Source organism: Apteryx rowi, unplaced genomic scaffold (assembly GCF_003343035.1).
Source record: "Apteryx rowi isolate R43461 unplaced genomic scaffold, aptRow1 scaffold_74, whole genome shotgun sequence".
Classification (NCBI taxonomy): Eukaryota; Metazoa; Chordata; class Aves; order Apterygiformes; family Apterygidae; genus Apteryx; species Apteryx rowi.
The window spans coordinates 1,633,884-1,661,401 of NW_020451027.1; the positions used below are offsets into that span (position 1 = coordinate 1,633,884).

Genomic DNA, 27,518 nt, shown 5'->3' on the forward strand with positions numbered 1-27,518 from the left:
CTCCGCTCGGCTCGCGTGGCCGCCGGGCAGGCACCGCCTCGCCGCGGGCTGCGGCTGCTACTGCTGCGCACGGGAAAGGCCCGCGGGCAGGGCCCCAGCGCCTGGGCTGCCGCGAGGTTAAGGACTTCTGCCTGGCAGGAAAAAGGGCTGCGTAGTAGATGCAGTAAAACAGTTTTCTTTCTCTCCCACAGTGTAACGAGTCTATGGCTCAGCATTAATAAATAAAGTACAGCCAGACCATACACAGACGTAAGACAGGGGCAAGARCAGGAATTCTCACCCATTTCAGCTCCCTTTTCTGCTCCTGTACAGCAGGTTTATTCCAGGAACTTCTCAGCTGCAGTTCCAGCCAGACATCACTATGGGAAAACTCTTTCCCTTTCTTTCTTGTTCAGGTTTTCAATACCGCTTTGCCAGGCAAAGCCAAGCCGTAACTACAGGTGAGGGGGGAAGCTCAGCTCTGAAAAGAGGAAACGCCCGGAGCCACAGCCCAGGGCTGGGACACACCACAGAGGCACGACTGGATCCGCAGCCTAGAGGCACGAGCTGTAATAAAGTGAATTAAAAAGTGTTGAAGATGATGGCAAATTGTTAATTATTAACAATAGTCTGTCAGCTGTGATCACAGACAAGCAGACAACTGGAGGAACGTGACAGTCGCATTTTCCTCCAGAGCACCATTAGGACCTTACCACTGTGTTCAACATAGAAAAACTACAGGTTTCTTGCTGCTGTATTACTTACGGCTCTGCGAAGTCAGGCTTATATCAGRTGGTATCTCAGATATAAGACTTCAATACTTTTCAATATACTTTTTTGAGGAATTCTAAAATAAGAATCTGAAATAACAGGTCAGCTAGTTGCAGGTGTTGGAGGTCTTTATTGAGATTTTAACACACATACACTTCTATAGTTGCCTTTCCACTTTTGTACAATAGTTAAAAATGCTTGCTACGGTGCACATATAATTTATTAATCAAGAAAATCCAAAACTTAACTGCAATTCAAATAAATAAATAACCTAATGTTTAAGGTTTTTAAATTTAAAAAGTAAAAGGAACTGTACAATATGAAAATATAACAGTACATAAACATTAGAATCTAAAGTTTTGTAGAAATAAAACTGCAATTTCTTATACATAAACAGTGCAAGAAATAAAATTCAAATGAGCTTCYGGACTGGGAATTTAAATGATTTAATTCTTAAATTATCATGCAGACATAGCATTTTAAGCCATGCTGGTTTGTAGTATAGTGTTAATGGTATCCCTTTTACTTTGAGAGAACTGATAGCCATTAAGCTCACTGTGACAACTGCTGCCAATCCACTCTTTTCTACAGTACATTATACACAGAGGTATTCTGTTGCATTCAAAAAGTAAAATATTATGTTTCTACAGCAAAACCAGTATTTTACTTTTTTCCCCCCTCCAACATGTTAGCTTATTGAAAACAATGTCATATAAGCAAATACAGCAACATTTCCCCCCAGTTCAGATGGAAAGAAAAGAGTCACACTATATAATGGACCATAATCAAGATGTGGTTACTGCCTAGTCACCTTTAAAGTTCAGAATTTATTACTAAAAAAAGTTGACATGGTGGAGACATAATAAACTTTGATCTCTTTTTGAGAAGTGATGAATATAATAAATGTGAAAAAACAGAAGTAATTTTTATCTTCTATGTGTATGTGGAACTAATTACATACTGACTTAAAGTGTTGTTCAACTTAAGTTTCTATATAAAATTGTCATTGAAGCAAAGACTAAGGAATGCAATTAATACCAAACTGTAAACACGTCATTCTTGTTACTTTGAGTGCACATCGACAACAYAGGAGTTCTTCCCATAGACTTTGGCAACAAGACTACAATAGGTCACAGCAGCATGAGTTCACATGGAAGACTGAAAGCACTGCAAAAGAATATACTAAAAACACCAAGACCTCCTAGAAATCAGAAAAATCTGTGACAAGTGCCTCTCCTCTTGAAAAGACACTCCCCTGGTCAACTGCTGCTCTCTGAATACCTAATTATTATTATTATTATTTTATTTTTTTACAGTTCTGTAGTCTCATGTCTCTGTGCTTTAGCTGCATAGGTTGCCTATATTTGCACTCTAACCATTGTAGGTCCAAAGGGTTACAGTTCTGTCTGCAGAAGATGACAAGAAGGAAAGGTCTTGTGTGTGCCATCTGCATTGAATAACTTTGTCCTTGTGCTCCCCTACCACCATAAGAGGAAGTTGCTTCGTAAGGTCCCCTGTGGCAGAGGAACAGAAAGAGTTACTCATTTCATGAATTCATATCCTAATTCTTTTATTTTCCTCATTTAGGAAAAATTACACATGCATTTCACTTTATGAAGTGTACTTGACCTCAGAGATTATAACTTAAGGGTTATTGTTAACTCTTCTATAACATTAAAAGAAAAGTTGGTTCAACTTTAAACTATTTTTTCCTGCAGTCAGTACAGTACATACTCCCCCACACTCCTTCCCCCACAGTATAGCATAGCACAGCACAGCAAGGCCCCAGTGTTTTGGCTTTTAGGCATAACTGGATACAGTACAACTTTAAAAACACAGATATTCAGTTTTAAACTATGTGATTGAAATATAGGGGTCCAGGAAAATCAAGCTGATTGGATAGATATCTCTGATGTCTTCCTTCTTCCTAACCTTTCCCAATAAGCATAAGCATGCATATATATATGCACATCACACACACACATAGTGTGTGTATATGTATGTATATTTTTGTATTATTTTATACAAACACACACACACACATATATATATATAGAGAGAGAGATATATATATAGGGTCAATTTTCTAAATGCTGCCTGAAAGCAAAGGCCAAATCAGCAGTCAACAGCATTAAATAGTTCTTTTGCTATAATCAGACCCCTTCCCCAAGCAGATTTAGTCGACAGCCTACATTCTTAGCAATACAACTGGTTAACTGTTAACTGACTAGAATCACATCTATGTACATTTCAAATCCTTTAAGCTCTACTATTTTTTGAAACCAAAAACTAAGCATCGATGCACGTTCTCTTACAACTTCAATATTAAAGCCATCAAATTGAACAATAACCTAGTATCTTTAAGTATGTTACCTTGCAAGTCTGTCACCTTTATTTTCATATCATATGATCCTGTGAGCAAGTAGTGAGCCCCTGGAGAGAAGCGAACAGAACGAACATCGCTGGAATGAGGATGATAGCTCTGTACCATTCGCCCTCCTCTAATATCGTACAACATACAACTGGAATCCTCTTGTCCTGTAGCCAGGAGACGACCACTAGGATCAACAGCTACTGAGGCTACAGCACTTCCTTTAGGAAGAGGAAAAAAAAAAAAAAAAAAGAAAATCTGTGCACATAGTCTACATTCTTTTAAACAAGAATGCACATTATGTAGGAATATAGAATGCTGACCTTAAATTTAATGTATGCATACCTACCTACTGTTATCTTAAAATATTTTATGCTAGAACATTTTATATTCTAGTACCTGAAATTCTGAAGCTACAAGAAGCCRTTCTGAAGCCAACATGCTAGAGTGGTAACAAAGCCACTCTTAACATGGCATGAGAAAAATGTCCATTTCATCACAGGAAAGAAAGTCACTGTATATAAAATAATGTAGAATAATGCAGGGAAGTTTCTTTTCTACATATTTCATGTTTATTGCCAAAAATATTTCAAATACAAAAGATAYGTTTCTTGAAACCTATCTGTAACCAGCTAGTTCTTGAGAATCCCTGCAGACTTTACAGAGTATGTTGATGACTTACCTAAGTATCAGCAGCTCCTCCCCACTCCCTTTTAAATTTTGAAACTGCTATTTGGTAGCTGGTTTTATTTCAATATACTTGGAAGTATCTATTTCACAGTCACAAGGCACAGAAATAGCCATTTTAAAGCAAATCTTTTTTTAAAGGAAAAAGTGAAGACATCATCACCATTTCTTTCTTTTAAAGCCAAGTCTCCATTCTGTGACACAAAACCCCATATTCACGATATACTACTTAGACATCTTTAGAATATACTTTTATGTAAGAACAATCAATAGCATGATAGCAATAGTCTTACCTGTTCCATGAAACGTTGTTCCCACAACACGAACACAGCTTGGCACTCTTAGATCCCAGAATCTTACAGTCTTGTCTTGGGATCCAGATGCAATCATCCAGCCACTCCATGTATAAAGTGCTAAAATATGACCTGTGAACAAGGAAACTTCTTTATTTGATTGCAGATCATTAATCAAATAATGAAATATTATTGTTCTGATAGTTCTTACACTTGGACAGACAAGTCCTATGGAAAAACTGCATGTTGCACAGTCTAAAATACTGACAGTATAAGGGAATACCCTGCTTTGTGTCTTCTCTGGAATGACGCATGCAATGTCTCCATTGAATTAATGGCCCATATATTAAAATAAAAAAATTCAACATCTCAAAAACAATTTTGGGAGGACAAAAGTCTAATAAGACAGATAAATAAGACATTTTCAAAACAAACCTTGTTAAAATATAACCCACATTTAAAAAGTGAGAGAAAAAGCAACAACATACATACCTGTATGACCACTTAGAGCATGCAGGCCTTGTCCTCGCTGACAATCTGTTGTGTAAATATTACAGTCCCCTGCTCCAGCACTTATTAAAATAGCACCACCACTTTCTGGACCCTCCATAAAAGCAAGATCTCTGATTGTCCCATCATGCATGCTGAATTCCAAATCTGGTCCTAAAATAATTTAAAAAAAAAGGACCAAAACAAGGCATACTTTRTTTAACACAATTAGCGCTACAATCCGTAAAGCAGTTACTGTGATAATGCAGAATATTATAGGCAAGGGTGGGCATACATTGCTTTATACTTCCCATAGAAGATTTCATTTCAATTACTAGAGTACAAATAAAATCTCTTATTTTCACTGAACATGCTTGAGCTTCTTACAGTTCCTAATGCTGAGCAAGACATACATAGACCATCTTTGCAGCCAGCTCCAGCCAAGCTATATAGAGTACATTTATTACTTTTTGTAAACTATGGTAAAGCATCACAACTAAAAGCCTTTCTCTGCCACGAGGCRAGGGTCACTGAGAACACTGAAATGAGTAGGATGAGATAGCCTAAGTCCAAAACAGAAAAGCTAACAGCCATACTTAGGGTATTGATTAGGAGGGCTGGGAGGGGAAAAGAGCATTTTCTAGGTAAGGAGCCTTAGATTTTCAAGATGGAAGAGAAGATGATGGCAAGSAAAAGTGGAGATGGAAGTGAAAGTAAATTCCTACTGACATTTGAGAGCCAGGGTAGAACATCTGCTTGTTTCCTCTTATATGAGAAATCTACCAAAAGATAGTACAATGCCACAGAGTTTTGCAAAGAATAAAAACAGTGGCTATTTGCTGAACAAAGTAATGGTGAAGGGGAAAGGGACTAAGTTAATTCATAGCCAAATATTAGATTATTGTAATAAAAATAACAAAACTTAAGTACATAGTCAACATATTTTGAATGTTTTGGCCAATAATTTCAAATACATTCTTTAAACTAAATATATACACACTCTACCTGTTGCATTACAAGTTTCTGCATTAAAAGGCAGTACTTTCACATATTTATCATTAGAACCAGTAGCCAACAACTGTCCACAGGGACTCCAGGCCACACAGTAAATTGATCCTTTATGATGCTTGTTCCTTTTGAAACGAACTACTGGTTGTTTAGGAGTATTATAAGCACTGCAAAAAGAAAACAAGGAAAAAAATTATATGGTTTTCCTTTTTATTTGTAAGGAAAATTATGTATTTTAAAATGGAAGTGTACTCTTTTCTAATGTTTTGGATAACATGAAGTATGACTCTCTGCATTGAAAAAGATGTGATCGAAGACAAAAGAGGATCTTCTATCCCGTTTCCTCAGTTTTTCTTCCTTTTTCTTTTGTACTTGCAATTGAACATGCAAAAAACCTCCACTGTATACATTCCTTTTGTTTATGGAAATTTGATATAGATGAAGAGATAGCAATTAACAGCTATAAATAACGAATCCTTATACTCAGACTCCTAAATAGGTGGGATTTTTCCCTGTATCATTCAACATCTTGATCCTGTGGGCACTTYTGAATGTGCTTGATTTCAGTTAAGCAACAGTTGGCTGCGACTGCTCATAAGGCAGAGACTATCTGCGGTAGTGCCAGTGCAGCTGGCAAGGCAGAGGGCTGGGCCTGAGACTAAGCTATCAGGCTGCAGGTTGGAAAAATCCAGATTCTTGGAAGAAGAAAGCTGAAGCCTGTGTACACTCTGTCTATGTATGCAGGCAAGGGTTTCTCCTCCAGTTCCTTCCCCCCCAAAGATAACCCCTGACCAGGGTGATAGGGGGTTGGTATGCTAACATAAAATTATGCAACTGGGCTCCATACTCGTGTTTTGGGCTGTTTTTCTGCCCAGTAATACTGTAACTGAATATACATGGAAGCTGGCAGTTTTATCCAAAATTTATTTTGTCTATGCCACCTTTTCACTTGTCAGAGTGAATGGGACTCATCAAGTATTTACTTAAGTGCTTAAAGGATCGAGACCAGGGCTGTAAGAGCAATGCCTCTGTGTTAACCCTACCTGAAAGAAGGGGGACATTCCTTTCTTAAAATACTACTGTAAGTCAAGTACTGTCTCTTTTGGCCGTTAAATAAAAACAACAAAAGAAAACCCACACATTCATCAGCATGAACTGTGCACTGGATATTAACTGTTGACAAAGTAACTCTCAAAACTTCACTCATCTACTAGAAGAACTAATACAGCAGGCTGTGCAAAAGGCACACTTAAGTCTGTCTATCTGCAACATTCATTCTTTTATGTTAATTCAGTTACTTTCATGGCATCTCAGCATACCATATGTTCTTATTTCTGAAACCAGATCAGCTTTACACATGGCTGAAGTGAAAGGAACAATTCTATCAATGTACCTTTCCTCTATTTCAACTGATTAATTTCCTACAACTTTATTTCTCAGTTCCCATAACAGGAAGTAATTAAGTGCTTAAGACACAGTATTGCTGTATCCAACTATATCAATATTCACTTCAGTAACAAACAATCCAGCAGAAATCCAACACGAATTAATTTGCTATTGAAAATTTTTTAAAACATACTACAGAAATGGAAAAAGAACAAAAGAGGCAGAAGAGAAAAACAGAACAAAGACAACTCTGTTTAAAACCCTTAAGATAAACATGGATTAAGTGAAAAATAGTAAGTTTACATGGGAACTAATTTCAGTTTGTTGCCAGAAGGAAAATCCATGACAGATTAGCTTAAATAAGAGTCATCATTCAACAGACACTGCAGAGGCTCTTGAATGGCCTAATGCCTTATATAGCACTCAGTTTGGATTCATAATATTTGTTAAGAGGTGGAGGCAGAGGCTGGGAATCACCAACTTTGGCAGGAAACAGGAGCACCTGCCTGCCCAGCACACAGACAAAATGCCATCAATCAGCTAAGTGGAAGCACTGATTATCTGAGACATCTGCAGCACCTACTGTGTGCCTATTAGTATGTTTAATCTCCAAGATGGGGGCGGGGGGGCCCTCTAGTATTATACCTTTGGCTGGGGCAGGGGAGAAAAATCTGTCCTAAATGATATATCAGTTTGAAGGACAGCTTTTAAAAGACTTTTAGAAAACTGGATGTACGATTAAACAAGTGCTATTTACCAGACACTCTACACATCTATAGCTAAAAAAAAGAAAAGAAAAAATTTGGATGTGTGTTCAGACTCAGTAGCTTGTTACAGAGATTAGGAGCATCTTAAAGATTATGTAATACCTCTGCTGACTTGTAAATCCCATGATGAAATGTTTTTGGCAGACAGTAAACATAGTGAAAGACCAGTAAGATGACATACAAGTTCCGCACAAAGGAAATCTCAATATTCCTTTCATATCCATACGCACTAAGTCACTTGTCACATCAGATATGTCCACACTAACTAGAGACCGCTAAAGCTGCAGAATCAGTCTAATCCTACCCAGTATTTTTAACAATAAATTCTGCGAGAGTAGACTGTAGTCAAAGAAGCATCCAGTCTGCTTAAAGTGGTTTGCCCTGTTTACCAATCAAGAGGAGGTGAAGCTACCTCCAAGCTCAGCAAGCCAGCTTGCATTGGGTAGCAGGGGGAAACCAAAACCAAAACAAAAAACCTAAAACAACAACAAAAACACCCCAACTTTTTGTTGCATATATTGCCAATATGTATTTTGGAATAAAACTCAAAGGCTACTCTACTGATGACCTTTAGGGGGAAGAAAAGGACTTATGTTCAGGCTTCTAACGTGTTCATATGTCTTAAACTGGGAAGGTGTTCCAGACTGGTTACTGTGCGTACGTCTAGCTCCTTTTGAATTTGTAAAATTTTAGATGCCTACATTTCCCCCCTCCCCCCAACCCAAAGAAAGGAAATAATGCAACTGGAGCAGAAACTAGGAGATGATTGCTGAGATGGCAATATTTACTTCTAGGTGAAAAAAGTTGTTTTTCCTAGAAAAAAATTAGGTGAAACAAGAAAACAGAATAGGTTAAGTGCATAATAAGCCATTGCCCTTTTTCTTTTGAAGGAGTGAAAGCATCAGGAAAACGGTATTTACAACGCCAACAACAGCAACTGACAGATATGCACTGGCAAATTTTATTGTAACAGTTGAAGATATCTCCACTGTCAAGTCTGTTCTTTTGCCAGAAACCACAGCTCACAAAGCACAATTTGTGCTGGCTTAGCAACCAACACATACTTTCTTCCCCCACTTTTACAACAGGAGATGCAAAAATCAGAACCCAGCACAGTACATACAAAAAAGCCAACCTGCTGAGACAACAGTAATGCTGTTACAAGGAAAGGTGAGGTACTGTGGCAAGGCACCTTGGCAGTAGAGGAAGAGAGCAAAAACAAGCCCACAGACAAATAAATTATTTAGCAGATCTTTTTATTTTTGTTTGGTAGTTAATGTTTCCAAAGAAAGCATTGGGTTATGTGTGTGTGTGTGACAACAAATTAAAGGTGTGAAACACATTCACCTGTCAGTAGCTATAGGAGGAAGAAGCAATATGATACAGGGAAAAAAGCGATCATACAAGCTCTCTTACCTTGGGTCAATTACTTCTGGATAGGCACATACTCTCAAAGTTTTGGAATTTGAGCCAACGGCATACAAACTCCCACTGGGATGAAAGGCTACAGCTCTGACAGCTTGTGTGTCCTCTAGAGTATTAATGCAAATGAACTGCTTTTTTGATTTATCATCCTGTATAAAAGCATGACAGTTGAATTAGGTTCTTCAGTATAAAACTGGACATTATCTGTACCAAAGTAGTGACAGTAGCAAAAAGAATAAGATTTGATTCCTGCAGGTCCCAATTTGTTCACAAACAGAAGTAGTATTAGCTGCACAGCTATTTGCTGATTAGTTCTACTTAAAATACTGCAAATTGTACTTTACTAGATCAGTGAGTAAACTAATAGCATCTAGGGACAGACTTGGAAGAAAGAAATGGCAAGGACTTAGTCAAAGGGATAAAAGCTGTGATCAGAAGAAGCTTTATTTATTATTTAAGTTGGACAAGAGGGATAATAAGATTAAGAAAAAATTTAGATAACTGCTGAGTATGGTTTTTGCCATATACTGAAGTCTGACATCTGGAGTACTGTGGTCAGTGCTGGGCTCACCAGTACAAGAGAGACATGGACATATCAGAGCAAGTCTAGCAAAGGGCCCCACTAAGATAACTAAGGGACTGGAGCCTCTGTCATAAAGGAGAGGCTGGAAGAGCTAGGATTGCTGAGCCTTGAGAAGAGAAGCCTTGGGGTGGGATATCAACATGTATAAATACCCGATAGGAGGGGTAAAGACGCTGGACCAGACTCCTCTCAGTAGTGCTCAGTGAAAGGGCAAGAGGCCCAAACTGAAATACAAGAAGTTCCATTTAAACATAAGAAAAATTTTTTTTTACTGAGGGTAATCAAACACAGGCACAGGTTGCCCAGAGAGGTTGTGAAGCCTCCATCCTTAGAGACAGGGACTCAAAACCCAATTAAACATGGCCCTGAGGTACCTGCTCTAGTTGACCCTTCTCTCAGCAGGGGTTTTGGACTAAATATGCAGAGGTCCCTTCCAATCTCAATGATTCTGATTCTGTAGGTACTCAGCCAACCAAAATTCATTCTAAATATCTATTAACACTGAAAGAATGGTACATACCTGAACCTTGCAAGAACACATATTTTAAGTGACATTAAGAAATCTCACCTCATCGCTTCTTGTCCTAGTTAGATTCCCTGAAGAATCTTCCAACTGTGGCTGAGTGACAGCATGTTCTGATATACTGTTTTGATTTGGTGAAGAGTTTAAATTCAAAACAAGACAGAAAAAAAAAAGAAAGATGTGTTTGAGTGCATTTTTTGGACTAAAGCTATGATTTAAGTCATACTCGGAATTAATTTACATGGACAAGTGTTACAGATGTCTCATTCTTTACCAATAAACTATTTTACAAGAGTTTGCCATTTTTTGCAGCAACTCCAGGCATTCAGCAAATGAAAATAAGTACAAATAAATAGAATTTGTAATTTATACACACACACACACACTTTTGTTAGGGAATGAAAAACGGTTGTTTCTTTCAGGTTGGCAATACCTTTAGATAAAATATGAAATCTAGTTGCCTGCTCTGTCCTGCCCCTCATTTCATTTACTTAATGTGTGATATAAAAGGCTTTTAGGAATTTAGTAGAACACAAAATAAATAAGAACTATGCAAGTAAGATGGAATRAAGATTGAAATCAAAAATAAATATGAAATTTTAACCATAATAAATAACCACTATTTATGGGTGCTATCAAAAAGCATTTTATAATCTGTGTAAAAATATCTGGACAACATGGATTAGGAGCTAAATACTCGCAAAGACAAATTTATTTGATAACTAAAAACAACTACAAACAGTTACCTCCGCAGTGCTAACAGAAGGACATTCCAGTCCTGAATAGGTTCAAATAACTTACATTTGATTCCCTTGTACAGGTGACTCTTCAGGAAAGGGTATCTGATTAGATGATCCACGCTTTCGAGGAGTGCTTGTATTCACATTTTGACTGTCAGCTGTTATCCTCTGACTAGCATCCAACGGTGGCGATGTAAAGTTACTTGCTGGATTGGTAGATGCATTCCCTTTGCTCCCATTACACTGCTGACTAAGTGTCTGTACATCGTTTCCAAGACTGTCCATACCTATATTTAATTCTCCTAGCTTCTGAATAGATCTAATAACAAATGATAGCAAAAGACCAAAACAGGTTATTATGAGAACTAGAGGAGAGATGAGACTGGGTGGAGGGAAAAGCAACAACACCGCCCAACCTGTTAAGAAACTGTTCAGTAAGGTTCTGCTGCTGGTCAGCTCCATCTTCTTGGTTTACACCTCCTTCCAACAACATTTGCTGGTATAACTGTCGCTGTTGCTCCTTCTGTTCCAAGTGCTGCTGGTAACGTAGCCTTTGTCTATAATATTCCTGAAACTGCTCTGTTGAATCACRAAGCTTAAGACAGATGAAATTTATCTAGGTTAGATAGTTAATTGCAGTATTTAACCTAAATATTCACTCTGTGGTTCACTATTTTAATAAAAGAATCAAAAGCCCAGCAGTCTTCTCTGAGGAAGAATGCTTTTATTTTTCCTAAAATCAGTTACAATTTACATATTAACAAAAGGAAATCACTCCCAGATTGTTATTCACTGTTAAAGCATTCCGGCCTTTGTGCCTAATTCAGGAGGAGGCTGCTTTTGCCAAGAAATCTTCTGAAGTATTACTGAACATCAGAAAAAATAGGAGATTGGAACATGACAATAAAAAAGGAGACACACACACACACAAAATATAAGCTACATTCTAAATTCCAAGTCATATTTTCACTGCAATTTTAGTATTATCTGTCACGTTGACAATTCTTTGCCAGTCTGCAGAGCAGGTTTACATCTCCCAGTAATCAACATTGAAGGGGTTTATCCAAGTGCTACATCTCATCTTTGAAATTGATGCCTTGTTCTAATGTTAAAATTCCTTAATTTCTGGACCAGACAAACACCTGAGCTTCCCTTCCCTTTGCCTCTTCCCTTCTTTCTATCTTCAGCTTCCCACATTGCCAGCTCCAAGACTTCCTGCCTTTTGCATTCCCTGATACTCACTTTCTCCCTGTGCCACTAGTTCCAATCCCTGTCTTCATGAAACAGTTGAGTTTAAAAATGAATAATAAATAATTAAAACAAATCTAAGACCAAAATATAAACACCGAAGTTAACTGCATAGTCACCAACTAGTAGAAGAGAGAGAAGAAAAAAAATCCATTTTCCTTGTTTTCAAAAGTGATACTTTTATCATCTAGTGATTCTAAGTTGTATAAGGACATCCTGATAATTTTGCATTGGTCCACACATTTCACATGCAGGCTCTTTCTTTGTAACTGTTAGCCTTAGCATGTCTTATAAAAACACTTAAATTATGACTGTGTTCCTTGATACCATATATTTATATATATTTTTAAACAAAAATAGTGCTGTTGCGTCTGTAAAGGGCTTACTACCTCAGGTTTCCCAAGAAGAATATTGCAGCTTAAATTTTGAAGTTATCTTCAGAAATCTAGGAAGTGTTCTGAATGTTTCAAATATGTAAACTATTCCCCAATCATCAGGTTACAATCCTTATAAGCAAATCCTATATTCCAGCCTATACTTCTTTCCATGACTGAAATTTGTTTAATTAATCCATCCAGGGAAAATGTGGAAATAAAAGTTATGAACAGAAACGTAACAAAATCTTACACAGATATACACATACACCACTGAGATGAGAAAATGAAACAAGGTGAAGTTGGACCAGGGACTACAGTCTTTTGTACTTGTGTATAGCAGTCTAGCCACCATCTTCATCTACAGCACAGTGTCTTCTGTCTTTATTCTCCCCATAAATCCTGCCTCCAGTTTTCTGCCTTTTGAAGCCTGTTCTGTTACAGGTGCAGCTCAAGCTATTTCCTCTTTCCCTCCCCTTATTCCCAATCCACRTACACAACACTGTAGCAACAGAGAAATTCCTCAGCAAAGTCCTTGACTCCCCTTTTGTTAATCCTCCCAAATGCCCCATTGCCTCATGCTAGTATCCAGAGTCTGCAAGAGAATAACTCTGTCAAGACTAGACTGGTTTTCAGTACTATATTGATGTCATAAGCCAAGACAAAGTTTACTTAAGAAAAATCACAAACTGGAGTTTGCAAACCAAACAAACCACACATGCTATTTCACCACTGAAATATTTAGCACAAATATCCAGATAACAACATAATTCAACACTACCGAATTAAGCAGCAGATATTTAAAACTGTGGAAAGGGAACAGAATAGGTAACTGTTTTCATTGCTTCCTACTCAACCGTTATTTCAATTTCCCTATATTGCTGTTCAGAAAAAAAAAGGGGGGGAGGGGCAAAAAAAAAAAAAAAAAGCACAAGGCCTACAAACCTTCTTTGTGATTATCTGTTGCCTTTAGAAACTCTGACTCATTCATCAGCTAGGCCAAGGCACTACATTTTTCAAGCCTTAATATAGCTTTCCAAAAGTCTACTAGCACCGGGGGGGGGGGGACGACACAACAACAACTTAAATTGGACTCTTACTTTCAAATAAGAATCTGAGAACTGCTTATACTATAAGCACGAATACGAATAGGAAAGATGTATTTAACTAGGGAATTACTTGATTTTCATTTCTCAGTGTTCTAGACAAAAATTATGTTAGATGGCCTGTGAAACTTCTTGTTAACACCAAAAGAGTAGGCTACATGCTGGATTCCTCATTAAACATTAAAAGGATTCTTAAGCACTGTTTAATCTAACATTGCTAGCTTTGAATACTGCAGATCATTTTATTAACGTATACAATAGTTTAGTTACACTGCTGATGTGAGAATGCACACTCATCAGCTGTATTATAAAGTCAAATGACAGCAGAAGTTTATCTAATGGAAAAGAGTAGTTTCTTATGTAAGACGCAACATGGTATTTTCACTATAGAAAAAAGAGAGATTCAAAGCATCCCATTGTCATGCATGAAGTTCTCAACACAAAAGGCAGTAGTTATGAAATGTATCAGAACACAGCAGCTCAGAGGGCCTCATTATTTTTAACTAAGCAACCACTACCTCATTTTTCTCTTGTTTGGCTGGTGCTTGATTCTGTGCTCCATTAACTGGTTCATTTTCTGGAACTGAGCTCTGGCACAAAGTCTCACTGCTGATGGGATGCTGTGGCTCCACAGGAGTATCACTTCTCGCAGTGACATGGAAAACAAAAGAAGGTTATATCAGAAAAATTAAAGAGTAGAAAAATCCCCTGATAAGCAGAGAAAGATAACATTCTCAAGTAAATTCTGATAACACAAGTGTGCACACCACTTAAGTCATATAAAGCTAAAGATAGTCTTAAGAAAATGCTTGCAATGGATAACACTAAAAAAACCCCCAGAGTTGGCATGCTTTGTTCTCACATATTCCAAAAAGCCTTATCACTGTCAGATATCCAAATTCTGTGTTTTCTATCTTTACACTTGAAATATGTATCTTTATACTAAGAAATTATTCAAGCTGTCCTATATTTGAGAAAATCATGTACGTAAAACACTACACAGGATAATATTCAAATCCATTTTGCTATTCTTGTATTTATAAAGAATTGTGAAAGAAGTATTTCCACATGAAACTCTTTTCCAAAAATGCTTTAGCAGGCAGTAAATGTGCAGAACACATTGAAAACCTTGGACTCCTACCTATAGTTTTGTCAGCTTACAAAGTCCTCTTTACTCAGTGACTTGCAGCAAAGCTCTTAAAGAGGTTATTTTGAACTTTTTGAGTATCTCTGTACATTAGCACATGTAACTACTAGCTGACTAAAATAAAAGTAACTACTTGCTGAATACAACTTACAAAAGCAATACCATATTTCTGTCACGTGTAAGAGGAAGCAGGGGCCAGATTTACCTACAGCTCAGCTTTCCAGCTTCTATCCTTGCAGCTACTGCCACTGAATTTGGATACATAATTTGAAGTTTTTCTGAAAGTGTAATGCCTTCTTGAACACTGCCTAGAGTCTAGCCCTTTAACTTAATCTGAAGTTTCAAGAAAGTTTTTAATTAACTAGAAACATGCTAAGATTTATCTGCTACATTTAACATTACATGCAAATGCCCAAAGACTTTGCAAAAGAGTGCAACAATTTACCACTTCTTTAATTAGCCCACAAGATAATGCTACTTAATTGTGCAGAATTTTTCCAGTATACTAAAACYGAAAAAGAAAATAAAAATATACAATATTTCACTTTCAAGAATCAGTTTTAACATTGGTCCCCTGTGCTACATGCACAAATGTTAAGGTTTGTACATACAGATGACCAAAATTAGAAAGGATTAACAATTCATTAATACTTTCAAGAGGCGCATTTGTTTTAAAACATAACTCAAGGAGTACTTCTGTAAAACCTAACCTATCCATAGGTTAACCTATCCACAGCTCCAGCTGTGAAGAGGGTGGCAAAAACAAGATTTAAAGTGGGTCATTGAGAAATGAACAAAGTAACTCCTTTCAAGATATGCATTAAGATAATCAAGACACACATTAGTGAAATCTCCATTATTACTGGTGAACTGACATCTATATGGTGATGTTTGTTTCCCTTTTTGTTGAGTTTAGTTACAATTGCTCTTGATCTTAACACAAGAAGATATAGAACATTGTCATAAGGTAAAACTAATACACAATGTCACCAACTTTGTCCAGGATTAAAGCCCCACAGCTCTAAAGGTGTCCCATCTGCTGGCCAGCACATGCAAGCACAGTGCTAGTTACCCACCTCATTCTGCAAGAGCCAAAAAAAGCTGGCAGCTGTTTTCTGGAGAGGCACTGATAAAGCGATTACATAGGGGCAGAATCACTGACTAACAAATGCCAAGCAAAAATATGATTATGTACCTCTTCTCCCTGTAACCTGAACCTTTCTCTCAGAAGGTAAATAAGTTAAGGACAAAGTTTTGATAAGGGCTTTAGTTCTTGAGGAAAGAGAGAAATCAGTTTTGCAGTATATCTTGCATTAAACAAAGTTACAGCATTCAGCACTATAACTCAACTAACTAGAACTCATATATATGTATGTATGTATGTATGTGTAAAATGAACAGGCTTGTCCAAATTTTGTTTGGAAAACAGTAAGAAAATGTTTACATTGAACTACTGTTTTAGCAACTTAAGTGATAGAGAAATTCTGCAGATTTAGTACAGTCATTTCCACTGACTTCATTAGGACTATTTTTTATATGTTGACCCACATATCAAAAAAAATTGTCCAAATGCCCTTTTAAAACACTGAGGGCAGAACGAAATGGGAAAGGAAGAGAACTATTTCATGGACTCAATTTATTTATCAGGAATGAAAGAATTCAGTAATTACATATCAGAGCATATTTCCATTTTATGCCAGGATTTCAAATTTCTGCAAGTCTAAACTGTGAGAAAGGCCAGAGTCAACCCTTAAGGCTCAAGACCAACCAGGAAGAATTTTCATCATAAAAGAGTTGGGAAGGAAAACCCTTGTCTACAGAGTTTAATTGCAACAGAAGTTAAACAATCAAATTCTGTTTCCATTAGTGAAGTGACAAAGCACCTAAGAACCCAGGAATATAAAGTTTAACACAGGCCAATGTAAAAATAAACCAACAATTCTACTTACCGCTCAGGTGACTCTTCATAAATACTGTGACACTCAGTATTCTCAAGCATGAGACTTCGACTAAGATTCTGTACTCCTGGGTAATGAAAATTAGCAAAGGAGTGTGACATTGGAGAAGTTTTGGTCCCAAGGTCTGTGATTCGCTTATCATGATTTGTTAATCCACACGACAGCCCATCTAAGGCAGGGTTTAAGGAGCGGGTCATGTATGCATCTGCTGACTGAGGCCGTCTCATTGGGGATGATGGATAAGGAGAAAGTTTGCTGATAAGAGGTGTCAAAAGATCAGCATATGCAGCTTTTGTGGGCTTGAGGAGTTTGTCAACATGAATATTAAGCATCTTTTGTTCAAAAGCACAAGAAAAAACAGTAGCTGGCAGATTCTGCAGCCATGATAATAAGCTAAGGTCCAAGTCATCACACCCATTACCACATAAGAGATCAATGCCCAGCAATACTTCACTTTCTGTGATTTCTTCTCCCGTTGCTTTACTCTGACAGAATTCCACACAACATTCATAAAGCAATCCCTTCATCACCAGCTGAAATAAACGATTGCTACTTGCTTTAAAACCAGCCTCACTCAGTTTCCTATCAGCAGGAATAAACTCCGCCACCATGACACAAGCTTCTTCGAAGCAGTGAACCCGGGCAGTGCTGGGATTCCAGTCTTTGAATTCCGCATGGTTGGTCAAGCGAGGCAACGTGAGCAGCAAGCACAGTTTACTGTAGTCTTCCTTAGAGGGACAATATTCTTCCAACGCATGTAGGCACTGTACAGCCTCTCGCATTGTAAATTCCAGCTACAGAAATATTAATGTTAAGAGCAGTTTACAGCGCATTTTTCTACAATAAAACAGTTAGTTGAAGAAAAAGCAGCAGCAGCATTTCCCCAATATTTGTTCCTTATTAACATTATTGTTTGTATTTCAATTAAAACAGCACACACTATAGAGTCAGTAATAACATCTGTGTCAGCAATTTCAGAGCCAAATTCCTGGATGCTTTGACTTTCTGAAATCCTTTCTAGTCTCACTTTCTACAGATCTATAYAATTTTTTAATGGCACTGCAGGTTTTATGCTTAGATTTTTAAATTTGTAGCTAAATAGTTGCAATTCTATTGTAGCACAGAAGTTAGTTTAAGTTAGAAGTTAGAAGTTAGTTTGTTTTGCATGTCTAAGGAGAGCTCCATATTTCTCTAGTTTCCAGCGATAAGCAATTTTGAGTTGTCTTTTATATTAAGGTTTCCTGTTCCTCAATCATAAAAATGTTTTTATTAAAAAAAAAAAAAAATCTCAGAAGATCAGACCTCCAAATGAACATAAGACTTTAACAGAAAGCTTGTTGAAAACTAAAAGCCAAAAACCATGTTAAAAACAACATGTAATTTGGTATTTTTAGTTACAAAGATTTAAAGAATAAAAAACCCCACCCATATTTCCTAGCATATGTACAATACAGTAGCCTTTCATCCACTGTCAGATCAATATGCCAGCATATTTGGAAATATTCGGCACAAAAAAAGACATACAGCTGAATCTTTTCTTCTGTTCTACTATCTAGAACTGCATACTGAAAAACTGATCAGATGACAAGTACACTTTCCCTTTACAACCTTAAATAAAGACTTACTATTAGTTTTCTCTATATTGTCAAATGAAGACCCTGCAATATAATGCATGTGTAATAGGACAAGGAATTATAATTTGGTTTGGAAAACAAACAAAAAAAAATCAATTGTCTGAAGAATACTGGAGGGTTTGTTTTTAATTTCACAAAACTTTTTTGTTAGCAATTTAGGGTTCCCATATTATCAACATAAATAGAAGAGTATAGTTAAGTTCACAAGCCTTTTCATGCTGCAGTTTGAGTTAACATTCAATCTTTTTCCATAGCAAAAAGCCAAGTTCACAACTCCTGCTGTTTGCACATTTTACTAAATCAGTTCTTTGTGACCACATCTGTTCCCTCCAAAGAAACAAAATCAGCATCCTTTATCTACGGAGGAGACAGAAATGTTAAGTTTAACATTAATTCAAACGGAAATTTTATTTGCACCTGATCATGACAGTAAAACTCCTCAATTCTGAGGTTTATTTCAGTGCCCTTCTGAAAAAGGGCACTGAGCTTTAACATTACGGGCTAAAGCAAATTTCAGGATTACAAAGATGTCCTATGGTCACTGGTCTACGCTGCTAAGTTTCAAACAACTTTGTATGTGCAACTTTATGTGAGACCTGGTAATCACATTCGTTTCCAAAGGATAGCAATTATTCTTTCTAAACTGTTTGGTAATAGCTAAAATGTTTGTGAGCTTCCATTATGCCTTTAATTAGAACATCTCAGAGGTTTTTGGCCAGCCAAAAATTCCCAGAACAAAGACAAATCTTACATGCTGAGGCTCATCTTCTGCTGACATCGCATTGTTTACACATAAGGCTTCCAAGAACTTCTGCTTCATTATAATGTAACGAAATCTGCAGGTATGAAGTGAAACGTAAGACACTACACATCTTGATTCAGTAGCTAAATATTCTTGGAGAGATAAGCAGGATACTTTTCAGCTAGTTTTTGAGTTAGGTATACAAACTGCAATAACAAGGAGCTCCGATCTCAAAGTTTAACAAAGCAATAGCAACAGAAGTTGTTCTTAGCAGGAAAGGTTTTCCCAATTATTGCTTTCAGAAATATTACTAAAAATAGTTGAAGGCTCATAAGAAAATACACAGCAAGCATACTCCCTTCTTAAATAACTGGCTACTATGTCATATTTCTATAAGTAATAAAACACCATATTCCTAAAGTGCATGGCAAATGAAAACTCATTACAGATTGATTGTATATATTTTTCATAGATTAAATTAAAAAAACCACCACCACCACCAACATACAAACACACATATTAAGAATTCCAAACAGGATGGAGAAAATGCAAACTAAATTAAAAACTTACACAAGTTTTGCTTGTAAACAACCGCTTTCATATTCAATACTTGGAAATTCATGTTTCAAGGGACATAAAATTTTGGTTCAATTTTTTTGATTTTCCACAACAACTCACAAAAGACTGAATTCTGACATACACTCTATTTTACCTTTTCTTGTCGAATTTTTCCATACATTCAAGAGGCTGAATAAACTGGAGAACCTCATCCCACTGACCATCAAGAATCAATTGTCTATTAAAAGAAAAAGTCACTCCTTTAATTTCACTGGACAGAAACATTTTTCTTCTTTCTAAGCAAGCACAAACAGTCCTTTTAATATACAACAGATCAACCTGCTTTGAAAAGTTAATGCTTTGCAAAGCAGATAAARCTGTCTGATGAGTCTAGAAATAAAAGCAAAATCCAAATCTTTTCTCTGTATTTTGTAAAAATGGCTTATACAAGGACAAAATTACTTTTAAAGACATCAAAAAAGACAAAAGTCTTGTGTCTCCTGCTATATCTATAATTCTTATTAAAAAGTCTTACTTGCAGAGTAAGAATGAAATATATTGATTCAATGAAGACAACTTAAAGAATGAAAGCAAACTTAAAAATATGAAGTGTTCTACAGGGTACTTGCACAAACATAACAGGTAGCATTGAACTCATGGAATTACTGGACCTGTTCTATGAACAGGGAAGAGAACACCCCCCCTGTATTACAGAGAAGAATGTCAGAGGGACAGGTTGGCAGATACAGTAGCTCAAAATCACTATGCCAGCACAAGAGCCCTGACTCCAGCCAATTTCCTACACTAGTGGGCAAGACTGCATAGGGAGATTAGTTCAGTTTCTTCATACCCTCATAATGCACACAGAGTTCTCTTTAAAAGGTCCAGTTCTAGGACAGGGTGAATTTCTCATTAGATGTATACTCCTACTAAGCTAAAAGAAACAACAACGAAGGCTCAAGAACTCCATTCTTTCTTTAATTCTTCATTTTATTCAAATACCCACAGTTTTATTATAACAGGAATCCAGACAAGAAATCTTGTTCAGTAATAAATTTTTTTTTAGTGTTTTTAAAACATCTGGATAAATTATTTTCTCATGATTCTACACAGTTATTAAATACCTTGGGCATGAATTAGAAAACTGCAGTGCTAAAAAGCTACTATGCATCTGCAGTAACTCCTTCTAATAATTATGAGGGCAATAACATGAATGGTGAAATCACACTAACTCTCAGCCCTTCATGCCAGCAGAGACCCCTTTTGTATTTTTAACTTTAAGAGAAGTCTAGGTATTATTTTGAAATGCAGAGAACATTTTGGGGAAAAGCTTTGGAGACCACTCCACTTATTCTAAATCTTAGTACCAGAACATTGTTGAAATATTTTGTCTATTTTAAAAGTCACTAATCTACATGTTCCATTCCATGACACAGGGTGAGCAGATACAACAGATCACTGCTGTCAGAACAAAGAGATTTTGCTCTCCCCTCCTTCTTCTGCTCACGTACTTTTCCTGATTGACTTTGTGCTGACATTGGCGCTTTTTAAGACCCCTCCACTTCAATTTGTTAACATGCCAGCCAAAAATCACACAAATTAACAAACAAAAAATATTTAACTCTAAACTTCTGTTTATGCCCAGTCAGTTCAAGTGGCTCATAGAAGGATTTCATTAACTTCAGAACTGGAAAAAAGAACAGGGCTGGACCATACAGCTGTGAGCAAGAAGCAGCAGAGCAGGATGAGGGCATAAGACCTCCTGTTTTAGTGGTGCTTGGCTGCCCGTGAAATCATAATCCAACTGTATGGGTTCATGCATATGGCATTAAGCATTGGATAAAGAAGTCCTACCTTAGAAAAAGCATGTCATCTGAGAACAGGCCATTAATGACTCCACTTTCTTTCTCAAGTGCCAGCATACTGATATGAAGTTTCCTTGAGTTCAGAAAATCTAGTATTAGTTTAATTATTTCAGCTTCTTTAACATTCACTGTTTCTTCAGCTGTCATGATGGCAGCCTAGAAAGAAAGAGAGAAAAAAAATAATTTTAGCTATGGTCAATATCTTACTTTATGCTTAGTTAACAAGTATTGACAACTAAAAATATAATTTTTACAGAATAGAACACTGTAGCATTACAAAAATCAAACAGACAAAGTTAGAAAATTGATTTGAGAGGTTGATTATGAAGCCACAATTAACACCCTACACTGCATCTGCACCTTTTTATTTCTGTCCTAGGCATATATAGAGCTCAGAGAAACAAATCTATCAAGAAATCAATCCTATTGCAGGGTAGAAATATTGTTGCTATAAAATCTWTAATATATATAATTTTATTTCACTATTTTTACTTCAAAAAGGAAGTTCAAAGTGCTTAAAAACTAGCCAGTTACTATGCAATTACCCAGAAACCTTACATATGTTAATGCTTCTAATACATATAAAAGGTACCATCTCTCTTTTTTCCCCATTTCCGTATGGCAATTATGCCAGGGCTTTTCATTCTTCCTTTATAAGGACATCTATTTCTGTTTGCATGTTGTATGAGGAATCCAAGGCTGCAATTTCAAGACAGCCTAAGCCAGCTTAACCACTGACTGCCAGAGTCCCATCCACTCACCTTTCCCCAGCTACATGTTCCTGGCCCTTCCTTAGCACTAGATACCTTTTCGACTGGGCTAGTTTTTCTACCAACTTATGCATTGAAATATCTCAACAATGTAACTCTCTCTCAAGTCAGCAGAAAGGAAAAGTGGGAACACACAGCTGGGGCGGGGACAGGCCAGGGCCTCCTGAGCAGCAGCGAGGTTGTTTTAAGCGGCCAGGGAAGCAGCGTCAACGTCAAGCTTGCATATAGCGTCCAAGGCTCATTTGCAACACAATTCCTCCAAGGATATGAAAGGAGTGGTATGCACCTCTCTGGCCAAGTCTTGCACATTTCCTTAGGTCTCAATTAAGGTTAAGGCTGTTCAGTGTCTTGGGGCTGGCAGGGGGGAAGGAAAAAGGGGGAAAGGGGGCATTTTACAGCTGTAGCTCCCAAGCTGATCTGTTGAGGACTATCTAGGGTTGTAGGGAGAAAGCCAAGCCAGGTAACATTGCCTCATCAGGAGCTCTTCAAAAAAAGCTAGGGGCTACAAGGATACAGTTTCACATCAGGCAAAATTCAATTTAAGGCCATGTTACTGCAGAAAAAGGTAGTCCCTCTTCTCATTTTTGCACTCAGCCAGTTAGTTAGTGTTAATTAATGCACATTAACTAGTCTTAGCTAATGCACATTCCCAGTCTCTTGACTGTGCCTGCAACAGAGCGGTATGGCTAGCCAGACCAATTCTCTGAGCCAGGCATAAATTAAACATTTGTGTGCTCACCCTCCGGACACAAAGGCACTAATGCTGACACAAGGAACTGACAGAACCTTGCTTTCTGGCAGTCGCAAAGTCTTAACCTGACTTAAATTGATTATGAGAGTGCACCAATGACTAGATAAAGATGACAGTACCAATGACAAACCTCAGCAGGAAGCAATATCCCCAGAAACAAGAGACAGTAGAATAAAACATCAGTGAGAGAAAGTGTTTGAAATATAAGTAAAGGAGATTACCATACAGAGCAAGATGTCCACTGTAAGAAGTTATATTTACTCTAGTACCTCCTCCTTTTAATTAGAAAAGCAAAAGAAAAATACTTCCTAATTACCCATTTACTTGTGTGAAAATCTAGCAACTATGAAGTTGAAAGCCAAGCAGCTGAAGGGAATGTAGCTCCCAAAACAAGTTGAAGAGATGATGCAACCTCCAGATACCCCTGATTTGGAAAATGGGAATCCATGAACTATGTATTTATCTCATATTTGAGAAGAAGCAAAGAAAACTGTAATAAGAAATCAAAGAACAGATGTAACAAGTCTGAATAATCAAAAAAACCACATTCATAAAGGATTGATAAGCAGATAAATTATTTACCAGGGATGAAAGGAAAAGAAATACATGAGTGAAACTCCTCATTGTTCACAGTAAACCTATGCTACTGAACTTTAATGGATACAAAAACAAAATAGACATTAATAGGGTTTTCTGTGTTATATCATCTAAAACCCCAAATTTTTCATCTTCCTCGTTTAGTTGTATGCCAACTTTTTCCAAGTAAATTTTTACCAGAACATTTGACTAGAAGAGCATTTGATTATAGCAGCCCAGTTTATTTTGGAACAACATGGACCTAGTTGTGACACACGAAGTGGCCCAACTTCTTTTTACAGAGAGGCTGGTTTTAATTCTCATTTTAGTCACAGAAGACTCCAGTTACCAAGTATTTTGATGGCTCTCATGGAAGATACACCATGAGGCCATGCACCTACTCTTGGCTAGTAAAGTTGAGGGGGAAAAAAATTAAGACCTGGCTTCAGAAAGCTTTATTTGCAGAAAAGAAGAAAACTGATAGTCACAAAAAACAAACAAATGAAAAACAAAAACTTGTAGAAAGAGGCTTTTTCCTTATGTTTTATTACTGTTTTAATCTCCCCTTTTGGCAACTGGATATGGGTTTTTGGTCCCAGAGAACATTCAGTTGTACTCTTAAGGAATGAGGAAGAAAGCAACCACAAACATATAGAGCAGCAAAGTATTAACATCTTTATTCCCAACTTCACTAAATGCATTGGCATTTCTATTATGTTTGATGGCACTGGGAGCATTTATATRACTTAAATGAACTTCCTTGCCAAAAGGCAATACAAACTTAGGTGAAGCCTTCAGAAAACCACTGGAATAAATCAGACAAAGACTCCCTTTGAGGAAAGGAACATCAAGTACAACTTTCTTTTTAAGTGGGTCTGCTTGGCTCAAGTCTAAACAGAAAGTTGCCCTACACAGCTCCAAGATTATGTTAGAATTAAATATTTAGATATTGTATTGATGGAAAAATAAGTATGATATTCAGTACTTTGCTTAAGAGTACACTTAAGAGTAACTATTAAGCAAAAGATTTAGCAACTGCTAGAAGTGGTTAGTTTCCATGTTCCATTGTAGTTTTAAAAGAACAAGATCACCCTGAACCTACAGCCTTTGCAAAATTCTAACAGTTAATATCATTTATCTTATTTAAATTGTCAATATAAATTAGAATAAAAGGATTAGCACCATCCATGTTTTGCTAAACCTATTTGTTGATATGGGATTAGTAACAGCACTTTTGGGGTCCTGCTAAGACAGATAAAATAAAAAGCACATAGTTTAGATACTGAACTTGTGTGTAAGACTTGAAATATACTGATAGCTCATAAATTAACAATATATGAAAATACTTAGTGTGCCTTTGCTGTCAGAGCAACATTCCCCTTGGACAAAGAGCTATAAGTGAGTGGTAAACCTGCTAAATAAGCTTTTCATTTAATTGAAGACTTAAGAATGATGAGCTCAGATTTCTCTCATAAGCATTATGCTGTCAAAATAACAAGCAGCACTGTAACAGTATCATGAAATCATAAATATACATAAGTTTACACATCACATCTTATGAAATATATGAGTTTCTGACATTTGGTGGTATATAAAAAATAGAGAACAGCAGGAAAACCCTAGATTAGAGCTCAAGCTGCATCTTTGGCCCATCCTACTATATTGCTTTCTGCCAGCACATATGGCACATAACATCATGATCTGATTGACTCAAGCACTAATACTCAAGAATAATTGAAGCATAGCATGAGTTTGATATACAAATAAAGATGAATATAAAAGCTTAAAATTTTAGGTGCCTTCTACTGCTTATTTTTTTCTTGCAACCTTTTTTCTTATTGAGTTTTTTCACAACAGCCCTTTTCCATACCTGTCATCCTTCCTTCTTTCTCCTAGCCGCACCTTCTTAACAATCTTTCCCTTATGCTCTATTTAAATTAGTTTTCCTCCTAATAAGCCCACATCAAGAAAAACTTTCTTGCCATTAACCTGACATACCTTTTCTCTATTTGAAGTATTTCTCATTCATTGAGGCTGCAAGCTCTTTGAAACACAAGCTATCTAGTCCTATATTTTCCATTACGGAGAGAGGTTTGATTTCTGGTTTGTTCTTAGTACCAGAACATGAATAAGAACAGAATAAAGTAAGAATCCTCCCACAGTTGGGATCACGGTAAGTATAAATATAGAAGAGAGTTTGTTTTAAAAAAATAAATATACTCTTAGATATGCAAAATTTACTGTTACATGAAGAGTGTTTACAAACTAGAAGTGAATTTTGAATAGCTTTTCCCTTTATGTTACCTTAAAAATGATAAAAGAAATTTAAAATGCATATGTATTCACATGATAAAAAGTTAAAGTAAGGTTTAATATCCTGGAATATCAGTAAATTCTGAAATTCTAAAATAAGAGTTATTCCTGTATTATTTGTCATCTGAATAAAACATTTGCAAATAGCATACAGTATGCGTTCACAAAACTGGGCAAGCAGTTTCACCTCTTACTAGCCAGAAATACAAGAAAGAAGTATGACATTTCAAGTCTTAAGGGTCATAATCTCAGAGACTGGAAATATGTTCAAAGGGAGAAGCAACACCTAATCAAAAGTTAGCTGATTTCAATGACACTTGCAACACATATCTATATTCTCATTATCTTGGTAAACCATTCCGCAGAAAAACCTACTGTGAAGAAGTAATACATATTTAAAAAGCTGACTGTTTTGCATGAAGTATTACACTGGCTTTTTAATCCATCTCAGAGTAACTCTGGAACAGGTTCTGGGCAGGCCTAGGTGTTCTGCCTAGGCAGATCCCACAGGAAAAACCAGAGCACAGTCGTTACCTGGCAGTTCCATTTCTAATGTGCCCTCAGTAATCTTCAGTTGTTCTATATCAAAATAAAGAAAAAATAAAATCTATGGACCAAATTTCTATTATAATCAGTTCCCACAACACTTAGTGGCACTCACTGACAAACATTTTATCCCAAAAGACTACACTGATTCATTACTTCAATTAACAGTATTAAAAGTATTAAGCGCTTAACAGATAAGCTTTGCCAAACTTTGCACTGCTGAACTTTGTGGTTCAAATCATTTTCTGTTCTAATAGACAGAAGATAAGTGTCCTCTAACACACCATCCTTTTTGGGGGTCCTCCCCTCCCCTCCCCCCCCTTTTTTTTAAAACACTATTAGATCAGCTGCTGTTTGAGAACCACCACAATAATCCTTATCTCGCTGGGCTTTACAACCGACTGGCAGGGCTCTTTGCATTCATCAGTCCCTGTTACAACACGTATTCTCTTTATCCAGATTACATACATACACGATTGAGCGTCCTGCATAACGCATGCCAAAAAGGTGACATTAAATTACGCAATACTTCAATACTAAGCTGAATACAGAGAGGAGAAAAAAATTACAAAGCGAGTTATACAAACTAGAAATTAATGTATTTTGACTAAGCAGCGCTTGCTCCAACAGTCTATTTTCTCTCTTCACACGCAGGTCCAGCTCTGCTCGTCGAAAACGTCACAGCAAGCGTGCTATTTARTTACCCCGTGCCGAGCCCGAATTAGCACTTCGCGGACGGCGAGCCCGCGCTGAGGCCGCACCGGCCCGCAAAGCGGATCGCGCTGCCCCGAGGCGGCCCGGGGCCGCAGCCCGGCCGCACAGCGCGGGGCCGGCTCCGCGCCGGCAAGGCAAGGCAAGGCAAGGCAAGGGGGCGCCGGCGGCGGGAGCGGGCCCGGCGGCGTCACAAC

At 37.1% G+C, this 27,518-nt stretch overlaps 1 protein-coding gene across 2 annotated transcripts; it reads right to left on the minus strand.

The window, feature by feature from the left end:
* Positions 1-860: 860 nt before the first annotated feature.
* Positions 861-23,510, minus strand: WDR47 (WD repeat domain 47). Of its 2 annotated transcripts, none has more exons than XM_026087904.1 (15): positions 23,492-23,510; positions 21,644-21,810; positions 19,944-20,027; positions 19,241-19,325; positions 16,847-17,649; positions 14,266-14,392; positions 11,439-11,617; positions 11,084-11,341; positions 10,328-10,403; positions 9,168-9,325; positions 5,596-5,765; positions 4,594-4,764; positions 4,102-4,233; positions 3,124-3,342; positions 861-2,264 (listed from the first exon to the last, which is right to left on the minus strand). In XM_026087904.1, the coding sequence occupies exons 2-15, from the start codon at positions 21,799-21,801 to the stop codon at positions 2,122-2,124; spliced, it is 2,763 nt and encodes a 920-aa protein (XP_025943689.1). In that variant the 5' UTR covers positions 21,802-21,810; positions 23,492-23,510; the 3' UTR covers positions 861-2,121. The 2 variants fall into 2 exon arrangements, with proteins under 2 accessions (XP_025943689.1, XP_025943690.1); XM_026087905.1 differs by having other exon boundaries at positions 14,269-14,392; positions 23,492-23,509.
* Between the last annotated feature and the right edge of the window lie 4,008 nt (positions 23,511-27,518).